Source organism: Ruditapes philippinarum, unplaced genomic scaffold, assembly GCF_026571515.1.
Source record: "Ruditapes philippinarum isolate M1 unplaced genomic scaffold, ASM2657151v2 ctg4799_1_1_1_1, whole genome shotgun sequence".
NCBI classification, from domain to species: Eukaryota; Metazoa; Mollusca; class Bivalvia; order Venerida; family Veneridae; genus Ruditapes; species Ruditapes philippinarum.
Genome location: NW_026858114.1, coordinates 34,900 through 61,211, shown reverse-complemented (window position 1 = coordinate 61,211; position 26,312 = coordinate 34,900). Strand labels below are relative to the sequence as shown.

The window sequence follows — 26,312 nt, the reverse complement described above, 5'->3', positions numbered from 1 at the left end:
AAAAGTTAATTACTAGTAGCTGCTTTTAGCTGTGGTTAAACCTTTTTAAGTATGCGAAGGTACTTGAGATACCGGCGAAAAAGCAGACTGTCACAGGACAGTGAAGTTATTTATATAAGTCGTGGCTACTTTGTAGTATGTATCAGATACTGATTAGCCTGCGGCACAAAAATCATTAACGGGCACGCTTTTTTTATTCAAGCGCTGTAACTCAGCAAAAAATCATTCATTCGGAAAATCCGTTTAATCCATTCATAAATAACACTGTACATAAATACAAGTGCATGTATTAGCATTTCCAAAAATGCTTGGAATCGCCGCTCAGCCATTAATATAGAAGTAATATTTCCGTTCTTGCCTAAAAATGTATTGTATGTGGTCAACACATAAAGCCAACAAAAAATACTTGATTTACTTTACCATTCCGTTCTTGTCAAAATATTTTGACGCGTTCAGTTAGATTCTGCTGGGTCAGAATATGTAGGAGAAACTCAGTATTGCCCATGAGAAAAATATCACAATAACTTGACTCGTAGTACAATAAGTTAGACTATATGCGCTACTTAATAAGTACGTGCATCAATCGGCACAAATAATTAGCTTCTTGCGTAATTAACAACAGTTACTTGCTACACATTAAAATTGGTATTTGTGAACGTGCTATAAATGGGATTTACGTCGATTTTTTGGAAAGTTTTTTTCTAAAACGGACTATAACTGACCTGCTATATGCGACAATAATGCAATAAAACACTCAAATATAGTATCTCGCCCGGAAGAAAGCATTTATAAAGTTTTTTTTTTCTTTAAGTGCAAGTTTTGGAAGAAAAAAATATAGCGTTTAAAGACTACATTCTCTAATCAGAAATGGCATGTAGCAAAAAATATTGCAATTTGCCAGAGACTAAAGACTGGTACTGAGTTCGTATATTGATAATGGTATTTCTCAGTTGTACGAATAAGTAACCCGACAAAAGTGGCGGTGAGGCGAGTCCATCATTGAAGTTTTTGACGTCCATTTCTTTATCATGTGATACTGAATTATTCGCTTTGATTGGCTTAAGGCAGGCGGTGTACAGGTAGAACTGTTCAAATCTATGTCAATTGTATATATGGCGATAATAAGGAAAATCCATGGAACCCTAAGACTTGGGTTTTCGCCCCGCGAACCCGCCAAGCGAAAAGTCGAGAATTAACAAGTTAAAATGGCGGGGGTGCGGAGCGAAAATACCCTAATTAGCGTGTTTTTGTTCCGCTACCCGGTGTTTTATTTCTTAAATTTCGCTCCGCGGCGATGTCAGGTCGTAATTAATGCCCGCAGACACCATACTCGGTATTAAACATCCTACGCCAACCATTTTCTGATTTGCAAGATTTTTTCATTCCACTATGTGATCTCCAAAATGTTGATTTTCGTCAAGCACACTCTTTCCGCAACAGGCAAACGTCAAGGAACACTTCAATTATCATTATTTTCATAAAAATCAATTTCTAACTAATTATATTTAATTCCTTTTAATCAATTTCGACATTTATTACAAATACACAAAAGTAACGTACTGTAGAAAAAGTGATTCTTAGCAAATTTTGAGTAATATATGTTTCGGGAAAAGTCCGAGTGGGAGCATTCAGAGAAAGACACTAGTCCCGTTTTCAGGCCTAAACCAGGCAATAAATCTATAAACTTTTTTTTTACAATTATCGCAAGTTCTATAGCCATTCTTTGATGCGCTACATGATATTTTGATTCTCTTACTATTTCTTAATTACCGTCGAGTCGACGGATTTTCTGCAAAAATGGTCCGAGTGTGCATTGTATACACACCGGTCTCTCAAATATCGACTAAGACCGGTGTACTGGGAGCATTTAGCAGACCTGTAAGCGATGACGTAGTATCCTGTCAGTAAAAATATTTAAATATGGAAAACCAAGTACATGTATGTTTCTACTAAAAGTACTTTCTAATTTTAACAGAACCTAAAATTGATCATGAATCAATTTTGCTGACCAATAGTACATGTAGTTTCACTATATTTCTTTACCTTTACATAGTTTGTGTGCGAAGCCAATCTGACAGATCTACATATTTCGTGCATACGTAGCGTTAAAATAGGAGCTGATTTTAATCAGATTGTGTGCGAAGCTATATTTTTAAGACACACTTTTAATCAGACAAACAAGGTTTTCCAATTTAATACCTATTCAACGTGTTGTTATGTTCTTATAGGTATGTGGACCAAACACATTTTGTGTATGTGTACTATCATAGTTATCTGAAATATTGTGGTACAAAATAATAATATTATGATCATTCTCTTTTATTTTATTTTGCTCTGGATTTTCGAACACATTTTAGGAAGAGTCAGTTGACCCATGAAACTACAAGCAAATGCTAGTTTTGAAGACCCAAGCACAAAGAGAGCCTTCAACGCTTTTATGCTTTTTTAAAGACCCGTATCATCATGGCTGCGTTTTCTGGCAATATTATTTTTCATTGTTATATTAGTTCTGTAGTGCATCTAGATTTTTCAAAATGAAATAGGCTCAGTTTGTGATATCATTGTCAATTCTTTGATGTTGAACTTTTCATGTTAGAACGTCTTGCACATTATACATGAATGCATTTGGGTTAAATAGAACTTAAGCGAATATGTAGATGTTTTGAAAACTCTTCTGTATTTTGTCCGCAAAAATTGTCCTATCAAGAGTTATATCATAATAAATACCGAAAATGCACGGGGGAATGCCTTGTTCATTACATCTTGCATTTTACTTTAGCAGCCCATGTCAATAGGAATACTCTTCACTCGATAAACACTTTAAAAAGTTAAGATTGAAACCATCATCATCCATATTTCTCTGCTAACAGATACAACTGTTGATCAAATCAACACCAGATATGACAACTATTTTGCTGAAAGTAGGCATTTAAAACGGAACAACAGTTTGATCACTCGTTTGAAACAAGGCATTTTTATTGAAATTTATTACATAAAAAAACGACCGTGAGTTTGTAGATCTACATCATTTTATAACAAAATTACATTACCGATTTCAAATGTGATCATTTGCTTTCTGTTTGAACGTTATACATTAATTATCAAGTCTTTGCCTCAGAAATACAAATAACACTAATTTTAGAAAATTGTTACATTAGTAAATTATAAAGTTCTTCATATAGAATAAAAAACTTCATACCTCTTATTTCGAAGACTGCGCAATAAATTATGAAAGCAAAACAAAGTTTGGGAGTACTATACTCAGTATATGAAAATTACGTATTGGGAAACCATTAAGTTTCAGTATGTATATTTAGCATAAACGTAATGTGTGGGATTTTAAAGCTTGAATGAACATAAACTTGTGATATAGACTTGATAAAAGAAGATATGCTCATGCAGCGAAAACAAAATGAAAATATTCTTAAGAAAAAAAAACTTACGCCAGTACTAAAATGTTTAAATATGCAAATTGCGTAATGGGAACCCACTGAGTTTTTTTAACTACATCTAAATAATGTTCATAAATAAACTTGAATCAGCATAGACGATAAGCTCGTGCAACACAAACAAAATGTAAGGGCTCCAAAATTTTGGAAAGAATAACATTAGGTAATATCTAAGGAGATAAATAAATATGTAGATAAAATCCATTTAAACATTAAGCAATGACATGTTATGTTTAAAACACTGTGATTGTAAAGTACACACGCTTTCACTTTTGTAAAATATAAAAGTTACTCAATATATGCGACATGTTTTAGTAAAACAAATGTTTAAGATTGAATTAAATTGTAATGTCATTTTCATCAATTCCTTTATTTTGTAACTCCTGGTTATAAGATTGGTGCAATACGGGAGCGGGCGTCAAACGGGATGTTTTCCGGTCAATACATTAAGTTCAGATTGACGTATCTTGATCAAAGCTTTAATATATGAAGACCTTGCTCGAGATTACTTTTCTGCCGCCGAGGGTCAAGGTACTTAAAATAGTAAAACTGGTTTCTAGTTAAGACCAGACTGGAATGAGATATTTCAAATAAACTTGGTGGATAGCACGCCTATGTGAAGACGTCACTTGGGATTTCTTTTGGGTCCCTCTTGGGTCAAGGTCACTGTTGCTAAAACAGTAAATCGGTTTCCGGTCTGGGGTAGACCCTTCGTACAAATCAGATAGCCTCGTGTCTCGATGCTCTTTCTCTTTTGCATAATAAGCAAATATAAAAAGACGTTCCCTGTTTTCACAATATGTAACCCCAGAAAAAGTAACCAATCAAAAAAGCTTGGAATGCGATAATTAAATGAAACTGCTTATGTGAAGACCGCGCGCAGGACTGCTTTTGTGCCCAAAATATAAAAAACACTGTTTCCGGTAATTGGAAGAAGCTTATGTGACCTAACTTTGTATTGCTTTTGGGACATGTAGAGCCAAGTTTAAGGTTGTCGAAGCTTAAAATAGAATATATGGTTTCCAGTCAAATGCTAGAGTACGGAATGAGATTATTTAATGCAACTTTTAGTCTGAAGATGCTGCTTTGGATTGTTTTGACCCCCCCCCCCCCTTGGTCACCGTCACTGTTACTAAAATTAGAAAAATTAGTTTCCAGTCAATAATATAAGTATGTAATGAGTTTTTTCATTGATTCTTGGTAAACAGCAATCCATTGTTAAGACATTGCTTGGGATTGTCCAAGGCTAATGTTACTGAAATATGGACAATCGGTTTCATGGTCATTAAACAGAGTTAGGAATGAGATATTTCAATCTAATTTAAATTTTAACAGGAAGGTCTAGTCACAATCGTTGTTTTGAATCCGAACCATTATATTCAATGATCCATTTTACATCTTAAACTGTGCACATTGTCCAAATTTAATAGCTGTACATCAAAGAACAAGAAAGTATGTCAATTCATCAAAATCTAGGTCAGTTTATATCAAAGTTCAATTTTACACCTTAATCTGACCACATGGTTCGAATTCAAAGTTGTACATCAAAGGACAAGAAAGTAGGTCACTTCATCAAATTTCAACTGAGCATATGGTTCAAATTTCATACCTGTACATCAAAGGACAAGAATCACTTTATCAAAATCAAGGTCAGCTGATATCAGAGTTCAATTTTACATCTTAAACTGTGCATATGGTTCAAATGTCATAGCTGTACATCAAATGACAAAAAAGTATGCTACTTCATCAAATTATCTTTGTCAGCTAATATCAAATGTCAAAAGAATGTCACTTTGTCAAAATCTAGGCCAGCTGATATCAAAGTTTAATTTCACATCTAAAACTGTACACATGACCCAAATGCCATAGCTGTAGGAATAAAAATAGATAGAATTTCATTAATTAACCTTGATGGTCATGGTCAATTAAAGGTCAAACTCACATCTAAATGATTCAACAAGTCTTCTTTTGTCCAAGTATGAATGAAATCCATACATAGACAGCAAAATTATGACAATTTGTCTAAAATTCAATTCAACTTGACAGTCAATGTCTTTCAAAGCTCAATGCTTGTTCTAGATTTTATATGGTCTTGTCTATAAGGTTGTTTTTTCCAAGTATGAAGGTAATCCATTGATAGCTTGCCAAGTTACAACTAAGTTGAACTAACTATAGCAACTATGAGTGAAAATTCAAGGTCATACATGAGTCAAGGTCAATTTGAGTTTGATATTGATGAAGGTTCTGACCTTAAAGATGTTGTGTCTAAATATGAAGATATAATCAGGCCTGTCTGGTAAGCTTGATGGTCTATCCTAAAAGATTGTTGTATTCAAGTTTGAAGACTAACAAAGTTATAGCCACTAAGGGAAAAATCAAGCAAAATTTAGACATTTTGTCTACTTGAAGATCTTGTCCCTAGAGTTGTTGTGGCCAAGTATGAAGACAATACACCAAGAACTTTAAAAAGTTATGATCAAGTTTAAAGTTTGCAAATGGCAACACCACCATGACTGGAACATTACCTCTACAAATGATGATGATGAATCAGATTGGTTTATTTATACTTAAATTAGATTTATTTTACAAAGAAATGAATAATATACTTGAATAAAAATTGGATCCTCTATTCAGCAGCCACCTGTCTTAAGCAGCCAAAATGACTGCATGCCTTGGCTGGCTGCTTAAGACAGTTTTGACTGTATTTTTTCCAAAAATAAAAAGTTGAACTAAAAATTAGTTTCCAGACAATAACTAGTTTGAATTTAGGAATGGATGTTGTTTAGCACTTATTTCTGTTTTTAGCTCTGGCATCCATGTTTGTCAGCAGACCAAAACCATTTCAGCAATTTTAGTAAAGAACAACCAATCATTCCTTACAGTTTGATCAAAAACCTAAAGCAAGTCTAAGATGTTAGTTGAAACTTATGACCTAATGACCATTCCTGTAGAGTGACATTAAAATTTATAGCGTGAAGAGAAGTTACCATTTAAACTTAGTTGGTGGCCATTTTTCTTCAGCAGACTGCAACAATTTCAGTGATTTCTATATAGTTTCATCAAAATATAACACATGTGGCTAATTTCTATTTTGAACTCTGGAAGCCAATTTTGTTAAACAACAAGAAAGATATTAGTAACTTCTTAAAGGACCACTTAATGATCAATCCTCTGGAGTTTTATCAAAATCTTCATAGTAGTTTGTGGACATGTCCTTTACAGGTCCTTCTTTTATTGCAGCAGACATGGACCATTTGAGGAATTGTCAGAGGACCATCCAAAGATCATTCCTGTATAATTTCAACACTATTTACATCTAAGATAATCCGTGATAATCTCCTTGCTTTAATTCTTTTAATTTCATAATAATGTTATCAGCTATGCTAGCAAAATATATTCTACACTCAGTAAATTAATATTGATTCGACAATGTTGCTTAGCATTCATACATTTGACCTAATCACAAAATTGAAACTGATTGACTAATTATAAAATGTTTAAATTCATTTAATATAGAATCTTTTTGGCTGATTCACAATTGTGCAAATGATTTGGATGTAAGTGCAGAGATCAAACAAACAACAGACTTCATAACATTATACTTTTAACCATGAGGTATAAACTGTACATTTATATATTTAATCTTTTCCTGTAATATATTAAATCTTTTTCTGTAATACATTAAGCAAAAGGCCAGCCAATGCATCTTCAAACTGGTTAATGAACTTGGCTTTAAGCTTGTCCATTCACATTGTTTGGCTGTATGATTTTCACATCTAGACAGCTGTTTTGTAATGTGATCTTAGAAACTATATGTTGCCCTGTTACCATGGAAACATCATCTTTAATGATAATGCCTGCTTGTTTCCAATGACAACGAGAATCTAAGGTGCTGATCACAATGTCTTTGTTTAACCTCAATTCGAACCAGTATACTAAAGCGGTGATCTTCCCAGAGGTCACAACCTCAACTGACCTTTCAACTGTTTGTTCCAGGTCATTTTTTGTAGTTTTTGCAGAGATTCCACTTATATCAATGGTAAGAATTTCTTGTACATCAGTGAGTCGAGTATAATTCAGGCTTGTCATATCAATATTCATGTGATTTTGCATCTGAAATAATAACAATAGCATTAAAGGAACATTTTATATACAGTTCAAAACTTTTTAATTGAATTAAATTGAAAATGCTTTTTTTCTATACATGTCCATGTTACAAAAGTGACCATGTTACAAAAGTGACCATCTGGGTGAGGCTATTTTTCAAAACTAAGGAGTATGACAAACATAACTTTTTGAAAAGGACTATTAAGTTATGCTACCTGCCAAATATCTATTTTATTTTATGAGCCAATCACTACATGCAAGTGTGTTTCTTCATCAAAACAGATGACTGGCCACAACTTTTGACCTTATGTGCATGATCTTAATTAGTTTTTATGCACTCCAGTTTAATTCTAACTGTATTCCCTTAATTCACATAGACAACAGACCAACCATTTCATAATATTTTTCCAGCCTCTCTAACATTGAACCCAAAGGAAAAAAGTATGAAACTAGAAATGTGTCATCATGCCACGGATGCCCCCGCATGCAGCCAAAATTTCAGATGGTGCATTAATTATTTTTTTCATTTTAAGTTCAAAGCCCTTAAAACTTTTCAATGTTAACACAAACCATTTCCATACAATGTTCAAGGCACTGAAATTATTCAGTCTTAACCTTTTAGAAATAGCATATTGCATATTTGCAGCCAAAATAATGGCTAAAAGAATGAGTGGTGAAACTGAAAGTTCAAAATTTTTCCAACATTCAGGAAAGATAAGTTTGTCTAAAATCATTGAACCATGACCAAATTCCAACTTAAACTGCTTATTCCTAAGATGTATCTATATTATTTTCAAAGTGAAAGGGACATAACTCTGCCAAAAAATCATCAAACCATGACCAAATTCCAACTTGACCTGCCCATTCCTTTGACATATCCATATGTCAAATTAAAGTTGAATATGTGACACTGTTGGGTAGATAATGAACAGAAACTGTAAATTTCATATTATTTTCAAAGTGAAAGGGGCATTACTCTGCCAAAAATCATTGAACCATGACCAAATTTGAAGTTGACCTGAGCATTCCAAAAACATTTCCATATGTCAAATTTGAGTTGAATGTGTTGTACCATTGGGAAGATAATAAACGGAAACTGAAAATTTCATATTACTTTCAAAGTGAAAGGGGCATAACTCTGCCAAAAATCATTGAACCATGACCAAATTTGAACTTGACCTGCGCATTCCTTTGACGCATCCATATGTCACGTTTGAGTTGAATGTGTTGTACCTTGAGGGAGATAATGAATGGAAGCTGAAAATTTCATATTATTTTCAAAGTAAAAGGGGCATAACTCTGCCAAAAATCATCGAACCATGACCAAATTCGAACTTGACATGTATTTTTTCATGACATATCAATATGTCAAGTTTGAGTTGATTGTGTTGTACCATTGGGGAGATAATGAACGGAAACTGAAAATTTCATATTTTTTTCAAAGTAAAAGGGGCATAACTCTGCCAAAAATCATTGAACCATAACCAAATTCGAACTTGACCTGTATTTTCTCATGACATATCCATATGTCAAGTTTGAATTGAATGTGTCCAACCGTTCTTAAGATAATGAACGGAAACTGAAATTTCATATTATTTTTAAAGTAAAAGGGGCATAACTCTGCCAAAAATCATCGAACCATGACCAAATTCGAACTTGACCTGTATTTTCTCATGACATATCCATATGTCAAATTTGAGTTGAATATGCCCAACCGTTCTTAAGATAATGAACGGAAACTGATGATGACGGAATGACAGAATGACGGAAGGACGGAAGGATGGAAGGACGGAAGGACGGAAGGACGGAATGACGGAACAGGGTAACACTATATGCCCCGGCCATTACATGGCGGGGGCATAAAAATGGTAAGTTAGACAGAAAGAAGGAGGGAAGACAACCCTGCAACTGTAAGAAATATGAAGGATAAGAAGTACCTGGAAAACATTGATGAAGTCTGCAATCTGAAACCCTAGAGTCCTATCATTTCCTGTCACATGACTCAAGCTTTCAAGTTCTTCAGACTCAATAAATAGCCCGTGAATTTTTACCTCAGCAGGAAGAATCAAACCATCCTTTTTTAAACTTGCTATCCTGAAAATGAATCAAAAAAAATTTCAGTGTATTATTCAGTCATGTGACATTCCTGGGGACCAGTCCAAAAAAGGTCACATGTATATAACAAGTCTTTTAATCCAGGTACACAAAAAATGTATTCAAAATATTGCTATAATATTATATGTATTTATATTTTGTTATATTGTTATTTTTGTTGGAGATATAACACAATCTCTCTTTACCTAATCTTTTCTTTTTTAACCCTTGTTAAATATCTTAAATAGACTTGCCAGTCTTTCAATCTGAACAAAAACATTAATAATTTTTAGGGAAAATTTCAAAATACTGGTAATTACTGAGTGAAGTAAAGTGTCAAGAGTCTAGGTCAAATCCTTTTTGAGCTAAAATTGACACAAGTTGAAAATTGCAAATTTTTACTAAATCAAGGGCAATAACTCTACAAATACTAAATAAATCAACAAAAAAACCCACATGTGCACTACTACACATACTAACCAACATTCCTGTATAGTTTCATGACAGTATGGGAAATTCTTTTTGGACTACGGGCTACACAAGTTGAAAATTGCAAATTTTTACTACCGGTAAGTCAAGAGCAATATCTCTGACAAAATCAAATTAATCCACAAGTAATACCCCAGGTGCACAACTTCACATACTGACCATCATTTCTGTAAATTTTGTTCATTCTAACTGAAGCACTTTTAGAGCTTCATGTGACTCAACATGTGGTTATTGTTTCTTCATATTTTTCAGTGATTCTGATTACAACACAAACCAATCAGTCATAAACAGTAATGTACCAAAGAGATGTATATTTTGTGAATGTTAACTGAAATGCTTAACATTCACAAAATATACATCTCTTTGGTACATTACTGTTTATGACTGATTGGTTTGTGTTGTAATCAGAATTTACATCAGATGCACCGAAATGGTTTGAAATTGAAAATGCATAATTATCTCTAATTGTATTGGTTGAGAAAATAATGGTAATTACAGTAATTTACTGCCCAACAGCTGTTGTGTTAACCAAGGTGAAGTTACTGAACAAATACTCCAAAGTTTTAAGTGAATATATCCTATGGATTTTGAGGAATGTAATTTAACAAAAAGATAACCTAAGAAATTCAAAGAAAAAAAGGGGGTATAACTGAGCAAAAGTAAATTATAAGGTTACCTGCCCTTTAAAATGCATTCCAATTTTAAAATTAAACAAGTACTGTAATCCTGTCATACCTATGATATACTAGATCTTCAAACACTTGTTGTCTAAGAGCACCGCATGGCTCAACCACATCACATACAATCACATCCACTTTCATTTCAAGGTCATTCAAGTCAGACAACTCTGTCAGAATTATCTCCCCTGGTTTGCAACCATTTAGTGCTGCCACCTGGTGTAATGTATTATGATGTTCTTCTGGTGTTGCCATGGTGACCCTATTATAACCCATCTTGGCTGCCTGAATGCCCAAGAATGATAAATGAGGAGAAATGTAGAGAAATGACAAATATGAGCCTGGTTTTTGTGCCCTATATGACTCCAGCACATGGCAGTAATGTCTGTTCAGTTGTATGTCATTCACATATTCAATGTCAACTTGCTCAGCATATGAAATCAACTTGGGAACAGTGTGCGGATATTTCCCAGCCACTGTAGCACTATCCATATACTCTAGAGGAGGCATTGCATCAAATGTTTCAGTTAGCCTGGTTTTTCTACCAACAATGCTTGTTGTAACATGTGTATCAGTATTATCTATGTCCAGAGAACATTTCTCCATCTCTCTGTCAACATCTAAGTATGAGGTACTTTTTTCATTATTTTCAATGACACATGGATTAGAAATGATGTCAATCTCCTGGTTTATACATGCTGCTACCTGTTCATAATTGTCAGTTTTATTCTCTTCTAATGTACACAGGTTTGTTATATTAGAACTATTTTCAAATTCCTGACTTGCACTGCAGTTTGTATCAACATTATGACATTGACTGTAATGAGTATTTCCTATACCTCCTGTCTCAACATCATCACAAATGTTTGTCCTCTTATTCTCTAATACATTCTCACCATCTAGTCCATTACCATCTATATTAGCTTCACAATTACAAGTGTATATATCCGACTCACAACTTTCTACTTTTCTTTTCCGGAAAGGTAAACAATTTGTACTACATTCTTTCACCGATGTTCCACTACATGTCTTAAATACGTCACTTGTTTTAGATATACTTGAAGCAAGGTTGTGGTCCTTTACATGTTTTGCTAATGTGGTTTTAAATTGTTCGTTCTGAGCTGCTTCACATTTGGACAGTCTTAGACAGTCACATTCATAATGGAATGTTGCTCTCACTTTCTCTTTTCTCTTTACATGACAATTTTCATGACCTTAAAATAAAATAACAATTAAATATCTTACAAATATTATACAACAATATCCACAATACATATTTTAATTTATGCAATTGATACTTGGTATCTGGGTAAGTGAAACTTATAATATTGAGAGAAAATGTGTATAGTAATGCAACAAGGACATCATTACAATGTCATGAATACCAAGATTAAGGTGTACAGAAATCTGCATTTTTTCAACCTGCCCTTAGGCAAGTTGGACAGAAATATTAACTTGTTTACAGCTTAAAGTTGTCAGATGTTTAAACAAAAGGGTCCTTCAATAGAACAAAAGGGCCATGATGGCTTTGAAATTGCTCACCTAATCTCAATGAAAAGAAACAAGTAATATTGTAAACTATAAACAAAAGCAGATATAAAATCTAAATCTTTAACTGATATCACAAATATCACAAAGTTCATATTTGTATCTTAAATAGTGCATGTGTAAAAACATTACTGGTTGCTATATTGCTAAGGGAAAACAAAAGTTCCAAAAGATATGTACATATAAGGAAAACCAATGACCCCCGGGGCAGGGCCAATTTTGATCCCAAGGCTTTTATTTTAACAAACTTGGTAGACACTCTCTAGAAGAGGTTTCATGCTAAATATCTAAGCTCTAGCTCTCTGTTTTATTAAGCCTTTTTTTAAGGTTTTACAATTTACATATAAGGCAAAATCAATTTACACCTTATATAGGGCCACTTTTGACCACAGGGCTTTTATTTGAACAAACTTGGTAGACACCGATTAGAAGATTTTTCATGCTTAATAATTTAATGCACAAATTAGTGAAAATTCAATAATTTAACCTTCAAGGTCATAAAAGAGCTAGTCAATTTTTAGTTTGATAAACATGAAGGTCTTGTCCTAAAGAATGTTCTGTTATAATATGAAGTCAATCCATTCAATAATATCAAAGTTACAGCCAGTTACAGCCAAAAAAATGAAAAATTCAATAATTTGACCTTCAAAGTCAATGTCATTTATGAGTGAAGGTTATGGTCTGTCCAGTCATTTTTAAGGGCTATCCTTGAAGATTATTATGTTCAAGTTTGAAGACAATCCATTAAAAAATAACAAAGTTACAGCCAATAATAGCCAAAAGATGAAAATTTCAATAATTTGACCTTCATAGTCAAGGTTATCTATGAGTGAAGGTCAAGGTCTGTCGGGTTATTTTAAAGGATTATTATGTTCAAGTTTGAAGACAATCCATTCAAAAATAATAAAGTTACAGCCAATAATAGCCCAAAAAATGAAAATTTCAATAATTTGACCTTCAAAGTCAAGGTCATTTATGAGTGAAGGTCAAGGTCTGTCTGGTTATTTTTAAGTGCTATCCTTGAAGATTATTATGTTCAAGTTTGAAGACAATCCATTCAATAACAAGATATGTTTGTAAAACATGTATGCCCCCTATCAGCAGCCAATTAGTCATGTGATAAGGTTATTATGACTTCTGACCCAGTGATCAAACAATTAATAAGGGTTATCAAGTATCTACTGGTCATGACCTTAACCTTTGACCCCTTGACCCAAAACTCAATAGGGGTCATCTGCTGGTCACGACCAATCATCATACAAAGTTTGAAGTTCCTAGGCCTAAGCGTTTTTAGTTAATTGATCGGAAACCGTTTTAACATACAAGGTCAATGTGACCTTGACCTTTGACCCCTTGACCCCAAAATCAATAGGTCATCTGCTGGTCATGACCAATCACCATACCATGTTTGAAGTTCCTAGGCGAAAGGGTTCTTAAGTTATTGATTTGAAAGCATTTTTACCTACAAGGTCAATGTGACCTTGCCCTTTGACCCCTTACCCCAATATCAATAGGGGTCATCTACTGGTCATGACCAATAATCATACCAAGTTTGAAGTTCCTAGGCCTAAGGGTTCTTTAGTTATTGATCGGAAACCGTTTTTACCTAAGAGGTCAATGTGACCTTGACCTTTGACCCCTTGACCCCAAAGTCAATAGGGGTCATCTACTGATCATGACCAATCACCATATCAAGTTTGAAGTCCCTAGGCCTAAGGGTTCTTTCGTTATTGATCGGAAACCGTTTTTACCTACAAGGTCAATGTGACCTTGACCTTTGACCCCTTAACCCCAAAATCAATAGGGGTCATCTGCTGGTCATGACCAATCACCATACCAAGTTTGAAGTTCCTAGGCATAAGGGTTCTTTAGTTATTGATCGGAAACCGTTTTTACCTACAAAGTCAATGTGACCTTGACCTTTGACCCCTTAACCCCAAAATCAATAGGGGTCATCTGCTGGTCATGACCAATCACCATACCAAGTTTGAAGTTCCTAGGCCTAAGGGTTCTTTTCGTTATTTATCGGAAAATCGTTTTTACCTACAAGGTCAATGTGACCTTGACCTTTGACCCATTAACCCCAAAATCAATAGGGGTTATCTGCTGGTCATGCCAATCACCATACCAAGTTTGAAGTTCCTAGGCCTAAGGGTTCTTTTGTTATTGATCAGAAACCGTTTTTACCCAAGAGGTCAATGTGACCTTGACCTTTGACCCCTTGACCCTAAAATCAATAGGGGTCATTTACTGATCATGACCAATCACCATACCAAGTTTGAAGTTTCTAGGCCTTAAAGTTCTTTAGTTATTGATCGGAAACCATTATTGCTTACAAGGTCAATGTGACCTTGACCTTTGACCCCTTGACCCCAAAATCAATAGGGGTCATCTACTGATCATGACCAATCACCATACCAAGTTTGAAGTTCCTAAGCCTTAAAGTTCTTTAGTTATTGATCGGAAACCGTTTTTGCTTACAAGGTCAATGTGACCTTGACCTTTGACCCCTTGACCCAAAATCAATAGGGATCATTTACTGATCATGACCAATCACCATATCAAGTTTGAAGTTCCTAGGCCTTAAGGTTCTTTAGTTATTGATCGGAAACCGTTTTTGCTTACAAGGTCAATGTGACCTTGACCTTTGACCCCTTGACCCCAAAATCAATAGGGGTCATCTACTGGTCATGACCAATCACCATACCAAGTTTGAAGTTCCTAGGCCTAAGGGTTCTTTAGTTATCACTCGGAAACCATTTGGTCTACGGACCGACGGACCAACGGACCGACAAGTGCAAAGCAATATACCCCCTTTTCTTCGAAATGGGGGCATAATAACAAAGTTACAGCCAATAATAGCAAGAACAAGTAAAATTTGGACTTTTGACCTTGAAGGTCAAGGTCATTTATAGATGAAGGTCAAGGTTAGTGTGGTCATCTGAAAGGTCTTGTCCCAAGGGTTGTTGTGGCCAAGTATGAAGACAATACATCAAGAACTAAAAAAGTTATGATCCAGGTACAAGTTTGCGGACGGCAACAGCAACACCCCATGAGTATAACAATACCTCTCCTTAAAAAAAAACAAAAAAACAAAGTCGAGCTAAAAATGTACTGATTAGTTGAATTTGTTCTGCTTCATACAATATATTAATCATTAAATTCATCAATGAAATTCAATGCAGACGTATAGGAAACCTTTAGTATGTTGATAATATGGAGTCCCATACTACATTATAAGGAAAATCAATGACCCCAAAGATGCAGGGCTTTTATTTGAACAAATTTGGTAGACACCCACTAGAAGATGTTTCAGGCTAAATATCTAAGCTCTAGCTCTCTGGATTTTTTAAGAGAAGATTTTTTGTGTTTTTTGAGTTCTGCATGGAATTAAATTCTTTGAACAATTTTCAAAGGTGACCACCAAAGGAACATTCCTGTGAAGTTTAGATGAATTTTGCTTAGCGGTTTATGAGGAGATGCCATTTAGAGTACCAGGTTAAAGTTAACAAACAGACAGATGCCTGGCGGATGACAGACGAATTGTGATCACAAAAGCTCACGTTGTCACTTTGTGGCAGGTAGCTAAAAATGTGGACAAATTTCCGTTATTGTATGGTAGAATATAAATGTTTGTGGAAAATTTCTGTTAATTTTATACAAAACTGTTCTTTTGAAGGAAATTTAAGTGTCAAGAAAACACAAATGTGAGCTTACAGTCATGTTCCTTTGTCTGTCTGCAATTTAGAATAAAGTTTTTCTGGTTGAACACTTTCTGATTCTTCAGGTATTTTATGTGGCTTAGAAATGCCCAATTTAACAACAAATTTGTCCAATATTACTGATTTGACAAAAAAACACAACACCTTTACAATTGCAACAAAATGGGCAAGACATTATTTATTTCTACATTGAGATGATACAACCAATAAGGAAACTTGCTTTATGAAAGCTAGTGTTTCAGGCATGAGGCAGCCAACAGGGGGAAATTATTGGTACAGGAAAGTATTCATAGTATTATCTACAGAAAGTAAACATACATTTCATAACAAAACTTGGAGATTAAATGTTCCCAATAATTGTTAATGGATAAACATACATATTCTTGTCTGTGTATGTTTTTGCGACGGACGCGCCCTCAGGCGCGTTCAGAGCTAAGTCATCTACACATGGGATTTCGTTGGCTACAATCGCGCAATGTGTCCTAAACCAATTAACAGCCCAAGAAATAGTACATGAATTTGATCCTTCAAAACTCCCATACTTTGTCTGGATATCTTAATGTCTTCCATATTTAGCCTTTTCAATTTCAAATTAAGTTATCCAAGTTAAAATATGAACGTATATTATTGATAAAAACGTTGTAGTCCCGTAGTATTATTGCGCAATATGCAAATTACTGCTGAAACGATTTACCGCTGTCGAAAAAGTAGGACAGCAAATTATACTACAATAAAGGTGTAACCTCTGAGTTCCAAGACATTATTAGTAGGAAATAAATATTTCTACATTATACAAAACATTATTATTAAAGTTATATTCCTGGTCAAATTCATCAAAACAGATTGTCAAATTAACACCTTATTGTTATCAAATGCATTATTTAACTAGTATTGACAAAGTTTTCCAACTTAGAAACGCTCTCCGTAACATTTCTGACCATTCTAAAAAATGCATTTTCTTATTTGACTGGGTTCAGTCAAATAAGATTTATATTTTGGCGGGAAGCCCTTCGATTATTTCCGTAAAAGTTCGGCTGATGTTCACAGATATTGTGTTATAGTTTTTAGGATGGTTTTGACTTATGATGAAGAAATTAAGCTTGCAGATCCACGTCACAGACACTTCACCTCCAGACACTTCATCCTAGGGCCTTTTTTGCAGACACTTCATCCCTCAGACAGTTCACCCCTCATTTTAAGAAATTTGATTGAGACACTTCACCCCTCATATTTTTTATTTTCTATTTAACAATTATTTATGTAGATTATGTTAAATACATTCAATAGTGATTGAGTATGTTAATTGTTTTAACCAATTGTCTAATAAATTTTGAGTTGATTTAATTCTTGAAGTTTTGGTACTTTAATTATAAGTTTGTTTTCAGTTTGATCCTTACCATATAATAAACATTGATTTACGTTCATTTGGTGATGGTTTGTGCTTTAACCTTGTGCTTAATTTACATAACTGGTGCTATTTATTTGTTTAATAATTGACATTATGAATGATTTTTGTATTAAATGCAGGGTAATTGTGTCTGATAATGATGATAAATAACTTATATTTACTATATTATATATAATTTTCATACAATTATACCATTTTAATTCAATTATCTAATCAATTGTGAGATAACCGTTGAATAAACAACTAATCAACATGTTGAATTAACAAGGTGACATGCAATAAACACTTAATGGATGAAAGTGCTGTGATATATCATTTGGAAATACAACCAATTAACCTATATCAGCTTTAAACTTAGTAAAAATAAAGGTAATAAGCAAAATTTTTAATCAAATAATACTAAAAATAATAAATACAAACATATAATTATAAGCATTTTGTTGTTGACAACTTGTTTTATTTACTTTATAGAAAAAAATTGGATGAGGGGTGAAGTGTCTTACTGATTTTGGGGGGTGAAGTGTCTTAAGGGGTGAAGTGTCTTCGAAATTTGAGGGGTGAAGTGTCTGGGGGGTGAGGTGTCTTGCTACCCTGTGTATCAAGTTTTCGTTCACTGTAATTTTCGTACCAATAAATTGTTAACAGGTTAAATAAAAGATCGGCTGAGCCTAATCCTTTACAATTTTATGGCGTATGTTGTAACCATTGTAATATCGTTTAAGATGGCCAATCACTATCTGTTAAGAATCATTTAAGAAACAACAAAATTATATTTTGAATAACTTTTATTTTCCAATCACATTATTGTTTTTTACTGTAAGCTGTACAGTACTGTAAGCTGTACTCTAATAGTAACTACAATGCTGTGAAATAGATAAGCCACATGTGTCTCAGAAAGGGTTAGAACTATTGACTAGCAGAACAGGCATTTCTTCAAAGCATGTTCAACTATCAAGGGTAGTCCTATAAATGTGACGTCCTTTGATTTTGAGATATTTTTGCTTTTGGGCAACCTTGACCGACATTTAAGCAATAACAAGCCCGTAAGTCTGATATATTGATCTACTATCCAGGGTTGTCGAATCTTCAAAGAAATATTATAAAGTAGAAAAAATAAAATGTTGTCTGGAAAATCGCACAAAAATCAATATTTTTGTCTCATTTGAATCATTTTTGCAGTAAAATTTCAGCATTTCACAATTTGAAAAATAATCATGGACAATAACCATAATTGTGCTGGAAACGTTAGATAATTCTTATTGACAACCCTTCTTCCTTATAAGCAGTGCAGCAATTCATGTATTCAGTATTGTAATTGGTTTGAATAGTCAAGATTTTAGGCCATGGTACTAATATGCTACTTTTTCAATTACAGAAATAAATCAATTTCATCGTCATCATGTGTTGCAATACCACTACCAGGGACATCAAAGATGACCTGGACTTCAGTGCATATGCAGAGGAGAGTAAGTACACCATTTTTGTCGAAAGTGACAGGTTATAATAATACCTTTCAAAAATTGCTATATAACTTAAACTATATACTTGCATAACTAATTTACTTATATAATTCATATAAAAACTGATTAATCCTAAATACTGCTGAATTCATGTTTTTTTTATTAGTTTATTGAACCAATTAATGGATATGTGATCCATATATATCATGATCACATATTCATATGATTTAAATATTAAACAATAATGACACTTTTTAAGTGGCATATAATACTGTATACTATTAGAAGAAGAAAAAAAAAACATGCATTACATGGTTAATTTTGGTCCAATTGAAAGATTTTGGTGTCATCTTAAATGATGAGTTTGATATTTGTATGACTCCATAATATTATTATAGGTAATTGTTCACTGAGGTGAAAAAATAATAGAGGGTCATTATAGGTCTTAAATCCACTTGTGAAAAAATATATATGAGCCGCGTCATGACAAAACCAACATAATGGTTTTGCGACCAGCATGGATCCAGACCAGTCTGGGCATCCGCGCAGTCTGATCAGGATCCATGTTGTTCGCTTACAAACCCTATAACAAGTAGAGAAACTGATAGCGAACAGCATGGATCCTGAAGCTGCGCGGATGCGCAGAATGGTCTGAATCCATGCTGGTCGCAAACGAACTATGTTGGTTTTGTCGTGACGCGGCTCATATATGGTTTTTGGAAAGGATTCTGTTATCATATGTAGTCAATTCTCAGACCATACAACAAAATAGTTACAGATTCCTCAAAAGTGGAGTATACTTTCTTAGTTACAATCAAACATCATGAATTACTAATTTCTAGCTTTTTTTTTCAAAGCTATTACATTCTTTGTCAGATTGCTATGTTGGCATACAATTGCATTATTTAAATATTTTGAAATGTATCAACATGAAACTTGAAATACTTGCTTATCAGGACAAAGTGTAATTGTTAAACAGGGGAGCATACATGTTCTTATGAAAGCAGTCATTGTATTTAGCACTGGCCCGGTGGCCCATGGCCAGTGAAAATTAGTTTGGGCCAGTGTAAATTTTAAGAAAATGTAGTTAAATATATAGTAAAATAAATTCAAAACTGGAATTGGGGCCAGTGAATTCAAAATCTTAAATTCAATGACTGTGAAAGCAATATTTTTTAAGTTATATCCCTTTTAAACTAAGAATTTTTAATAGACTGGTGTTATCACTGCATGCAATACTGCTGTATTTGTTGTTAATAACAAGGGCAGATTCATGTCCTATAGTAAATGTTGGTGAAGACTATATATATACATTTCTTATGTAGAATATTTTTCGCTAAAATGAAAAGGAATTCCACAATTGATTTTTTTTCTTCTAAATCTTAAGCAAGTTATGGTTTAATCTTCAGGTAGCACTAAAGAAAGCAAATAAAATCCTTTTGGAGTTGAATTGAGACACAACCATTCATTTCTGGTTTAGTTATAAAACTGCTACAGACTATAAACTATTCATGGTAAGTAAACAATTATTATATATTTGATTTTGTTTGAATGTTTGATATTTTTATATGATTATTCTGTTGCTCAAGAAGTATTTAGATAAAATTCTAGATAGCAATACATAATTGTCATTTGTTGCAAGAAAATCAATGCATGCAAGACGTTTTGATGCATAATGCGGAATACTTCATAGGTTTATGGTAAGCATTTAATATGTAAAATAAATGTGAAATGCTTAGTAATGTTTCATAAAACTTGTTGAAGGCTGACTTCTTTGCCATTTTTTAATGCATGCTTATTTGTCTTGATATTTTATTTCAGGGAATAATAATTATATTTTAGTGTCTGCATCAATCTTATAGTTATTGAGCATGAATGGATTCTGTTTTCAGATGATGGAATACACCAATGCCTAGTACAATTATGGCCCATTAGAAACCAGAACAAACCATGGCTGCAAAGGAAATAAGATGCACATAGTCTGAAAGATCTGGCTGGTGTTCTGAATAAGATGACATAATATCTCAACTGCAGGTATGTTCTCATCAGGTACAATAAAAGAAATTTATATTGACAGGGTTCCCCCTGGAGTAATTTTAGTTTGCACCACCAGATTGGCCAATCAAAAAAGTTGAAGCCAATGGCTCCAATGTTGGAACCATTAATTCTGCAAAGGAGATATGTCTATCTTTGTTAAGATATGCTAGCAGTTTGGAGTGAAATTTTTAAAAGGATTTATTTTCCTAACTGGAAAGGAGTATATGTCCTGATTAATACAAAGCTCATATTGTCTATTGATTATAGAATGTTCAATGTTTACAGCACCTTTATATGTTAACACAAATGGACCTACAACCATTATGTATAAATTAATTGGCACCTTTATTGCACTTATCAATTGAAGGATAGAGCTGTGTAAAATCTTTTCAAAGATAATTATTTACATACAGAGATTATATCAAGCATATGAATATGTTAATGTTAAAGGATTTTTCCTTACTAAAATCATTTAAATGAAAATATCTTTCCATTATTTGTATTCATTTTTAGAAGTACAGCTGGCATGTAGGGGTTTCAACAGCACATCTTGATGTATTGTACCAAAAGATTTGCTTACACACCACCTGTTTATAGGATGCACAATCTTCTTGCAGCCATAGATTATAATATACATGCAAATAGACCATACATCACCAACAAGGGGGATCTGTTAGGTATGCTACTTACAAAACTCCAACATGTAATGTTTCACAATTTTACAGAATGAAAGAAAACAGTGTCCAGTTTGTGTTAATAAAGTGAATTGTTTGGAACTATAATAATGTTCAACATAGATGTACTCTGTACTGAGTCTAATATGGATGTAGCATGTTTCTTTGTTTATTTCAATAGAAAGATTTCAGTTCTTCAAACATATAAAGAGGCAAAACCTAAATAAAATGTTGTGCTTTATCTTCTTTGGGCATATAGATTCTCAACATTTTTTTTTTCATTTTTGCATATGAATATAAATGCTGCATATCTTAGTATTAAATGTTCCTGCCTCTATGAATTATAAGATATTTTTATTGAAAGTGTGATCACTATGCATTTATATTGCCTATATAATATTAATTTCAATCAAAAGAGATTTTGCAGTCTCTGAATAACCTGACTAATAAATTTTGAGGACATAATTACATGTAATGCATTTTGAGAATTGTATACACTTATGATTTTTGTTATAACAGGCTTGTTAATTTCTCATTTCAGACTTCAGCGAGTCTGGATGAATTAAAGAAGAAGAAAAAGTATCATTATACCATTTTTCATGATGCTATAACTCTGAGAATTAGTGACATGGAGGGGATATATAAAATAGAAAGTTAGAGGAAGATGACCCCCACAGACTTTCAAAATATTTGGCCCAAGTTAGCCCGAAGCCTACCCGAGCCATTCATGAGGAACATAAATCAAGATATGATTGACTTTTTATGGAAAAGAATGATAAATAGTGTGTTACACTGATTGCCCAACTATTCAAACATATTTAAGCTGACATTGAACACCTGGTATTCATGATAGTTTTATGAAATATCTTTTTAGATATGGCACTGTATCTATCTTGTTTCGAAAAAAATTCTCTTGATTCATTTGTCATGACTCAAGGTCTGTTTTTAATATTTTGTCAGAAAAATGACTACTTTTTATACAAGTGCAAAATATTATCCAATCTATTAAACTATAAGTGCTGCTATGAGCTTTAATGTAGTAAGGAAGTTAAAAGTATTATTCAATTATATCTTTTGATATACATGTACTATGTCATTCACTTTAGCTCAGCTTTTCTTTTCTTTTTCTTTTTTTTGAAAAAAGAAATAGAGGTTGCTGCCGTTGCCTTCTGCAAACTTGAACCTTGTTCATAACTTTTAAAGTTCTTAGTGTATTGTCTAACCTTGGCCTTCATTCATAATTGACCTTGACCTTCAAGGTGAAATGTCTAAATTTTGGCTTTGCTTGTTATTTGCTATTAGTGGTTTTAACTTTATTGCCCTTTGTTAATTTTCATATTTCATTTTTGTCTTTGCCATTTCTCCTAAACTATATTGTTCACAAGGCAACACATGATTCGCGGAGATCTAGTTGTTATTAGTCCATGAATTGTTTGTAGTCCAATCTAGTTTATTAGACCAATGACATAGGGGCATTTTATATAAAATCCTTGTTCAATCAAACAAGGCAAGCCTTAAAATTATCTTTGTATTTATTCCCTCATCCCATTCCAGTTTAGATAGGTTAGGTGGGCTGATAAAATATTTATTTTTGTGCCCCCACTTTAGTGGCGGGCATTTAGATTTACCCTTGTCCGTCCGTCCGTATTTCACCTAGAGTCATGAAACTTTACTGTAATGTTGATCAGCAAGTGTAGTTGTTCACCTTGGTATTTTCATCTGGATATTTTTAGTATTTTCAGAGTTACTGCCATTGAATTTTTGCAATTTTCAACTTGTGTCGCATGTTACTCAAGAAGTATTTGACCTAGAGCAATGAAACTTTACAGGAATGTTGAACATTATGTGTAGTTGTGCACCTGGGTATTTTCGTCTGGATTTAGTATTTTGAGAGTTATGGCCCTTGACTTAGTAAAATTTTGCAATTTTCAACTTGTGTCGCATGTAACTCAAAAAGTATTTGACTTAGAGTCATGAAACTTTACAGGAATGTTGATCAGCATGTGTAGTTGCGCATCTGGGTATTTTCGTCTGGAATTATTTAGGATTTTTAGAGTTATTGCCCTTGACTTGGTAAAATTTTGCAGTTTTCAACTTGTGTCACATGTAACTCAAAAAGGATTTGACATAGAGTCATTAAACCTTACGGGAAGGTTGCTCAGCATATTTAGTTTTGCACCTGGGGTTTGGCTTGTGGATTTATCCAGTATTTGTAGAGTTATTTCCCTTGACTTAGTAAAAAACGTTTCATTATGTTGTTATTTGTTCCTTGAGTGCTTGAGTGAGAATCAACCAACTTTACTGGAATAATGATCAACATCACTAAATTACAGGAATAATGATTTACATCACTGTGAAGCTATGAACCTGGGACTTTCATGTGGATTTTTTTCAGTTTTGTGAGAGTTATTGCCCTTGACTTACAGTAGTATAAATTTACAATTTTCAACTTGTTCATGCATAGCTCAAAATGTATTTATGTTTTCTTTCATTTCATTCAGCCAAACATAAATAATTTATCATTTAACTCCATAATTAATATCTTACAGGGATAAAATATAAATAAGAAAGACAATATAGGAGTGGCTACTACAGGTTCACTTTAATTTATCGAATAATTTACAATTTTCAACTTGTTCATGCATAGCTCAGAAAGTGTTTCACTTGTAGGCTTGAATGTTTAAAAGAATGTTGGTCAGCATGTGTACTTATGCACCTTGGGGTTTACTTGTGAATTTATTCAGTATTTGTAAAGTTCTTGCCCTTTACTTAGTAAAAGATTTTTAGTTTTCAAAAAATATTTGACCTAGAGTCATAAGATTGACAGAACAGTGGCGCGTAGGGGGGACCCGTGTCCTATGGACACATTCCTAGTTATTCAAAATGTTTGTCTTGTTTTATTTTTCATTAAAATTATATGTAGTTCAAACAAATTGTGAATGCATGAAAGCATCTGTTTTACTTGAAAATTTAGAACCATATTTTCAGTTTCAATCGACAAATATCCCAACATTTGTATATTTACAATTAAAAAATCACGAGACAGTTAAAAAGATGTCATTCTCATTGACACTCTGATTTCATTTTAGTAAACAAATCCTGGGCAATAAGATATTTTAGGTAGCTGTGCTATTTGTAGGTAGGTCGCAGAAGTGGGGAACAAACAATATTTTACATTCAGGGGTAAGCCTAAGTTTTTAGGCTTGGTAGGAACATTGCCCTTCCCCAGATAATGGCACCAACTGATTTTGAGGTAATTAGATTTAAAGCTCAAGATGGCATAAAGTTTAACTTCCTTTAAATATGTGTAACATTGTAAGGTATAGTTTATGTAACTCAGAAGGAAAAATTCTGATTGCCATTAGTTTTAAGATTGGTCCATTTGATTATAAGTTCAAGGTCTCAGTGACATGTAAACTCATTGTCCCAAGGTTTTGAACATTTCCAGGGACATTGCTTAGATTAGTAATTAAGCATTAGTTTGGAGTTAATAAGGTCTAAGGTCACAATGGCTTAAGCATAATATCCTTCATTGCCAGAAACCCATAAGGGGTTAGCTCAAGTTCATACAATTTGGTTGAAATTAAGATATTATTTATTTCCTTCTACAATATTGGCCATCTTCACACTTTCTCTTCCTGTTAAGACAGCATGGATTGAATAAAAAATAAAACTATAACTGTAAAGAAGTCACTGTTGTACAATTTTAAGAGTAAGAAAAAGAAGATATGCTGTTCATTTGAAAATATTTTATTGTTGTTTTACTGCCAATGTTCAAATACATGTTTCAATTTATCTGTGTTTTTGTTATTTTAACAACATTCCAAAATGTGTCCTGAAACGTGCTAAGAGAAGTGGAGTGTAAATTAACATTGAAAGGTATTTGTAAAACATTGTTACAATCTGTGATCTTAATTGAATTTTAAAACAAGAGCCCCGCTAGGCGGAGCATTATATGCCCGAAAGTGTTTTTTTTTTTAATAAGGATGAAGCATTTATAAGACATGGGAATTAGCTGTTCATCCTATAAAATTTTACAGCTGTAGGTTGACTAATACTTAAGTTATTAATAATGACCTTAACCTTTGACCTTTTGACCCCAAAATCAATAGGGGTCTTCTACCTTATATGGACAATCATCCTAAAAAGTTTGAATATTGTTGGCCACTTGGAACTTTAATTATGCTCTAGAAACTGTTTTCAGTATTAAGGTAAAAGTGACATTGACCTTTGACCTTGTGACCCCAAAATCAATAGGGGTCTTCTACCCAATATGGACAATCATCCTACGAAGTTTGAATATTGTGGCCCAAATGGAACTTACTTTATGCCCCGGAAACTGTTTTTGGTTTTAAGGTAATTGTGACCTTGACCTTTGACCTAGTGACCCCAAAATCAATAGGAGTCTTCTGCCCAATATGGACAATCATCCTATGAAGTTTGAATATTGTGGGCCAAATGGAACTTAAGTTATGCTCCAGAAACTGTTTTCAGTTTATAGGATATAGTGACCTTGACCCTTGACCTTTTGACCCCAAAATCAATAGGGTCTTCTACCTAATATGGACAATCATCCTATGAAGTTTGAACACTGTGGGCCAAATGGAACTTAAGTTATGCTCTGGAAACTGTTTCCAGTATCAATGT

The 26,312-nt window shown here is 33.5% G+C and overlaps 1 protein-coding gene and 1 long non-coding RNA gene across 2 annotated transcripts in view; one reads left to right on the top strand and one right to left on the bottom strand.

Annotated features, from left to right (window-relative positions):
• Positions 1–6,778: 6,778 nt before the first annotated feature.
• The window catches only part of LOC132752138 (protein arginine N-methyltransferase 9-like), a 36,177-nt gene continuing 16,643 nt past the window's right edge, over positions 6,779–26,312 (bottom strand). Inside the window, exons 8-10 of the mRNA XM_060742425.1 lie at positions 10,875–12,030; positions 9,494–9,650; positions 6,779–7,562 (exon numbers count right to left, since the gene is read on the bottom strand). Coding sequence (XP_060598408.1) covers positions 7,182–7,562; positions 9,494–9,650; positions 10,875–12,030 — 1,694 coding nt within the window. The 3' untranslated portion in view covers positions 6,779–7,181. The remainder of the gene's footprint in view (positions 7,563–9,493; positions 9,651–10,874; positions 12,031–26,312) is intronic.
• Positions 18,861–25,460, top strand: LOC132752140 (uncharacterized). The gene is made up of 5 exons (XR_009628768.1): positions 18,861–18,960; positions 20,364–20,468; positions 20,847–20,988; positions 21,505–21,668; positions 22,207–25,460. It is a non-coding gene; the product is annotated as an uncharacterized LOC132752140 (long non-coding RNA).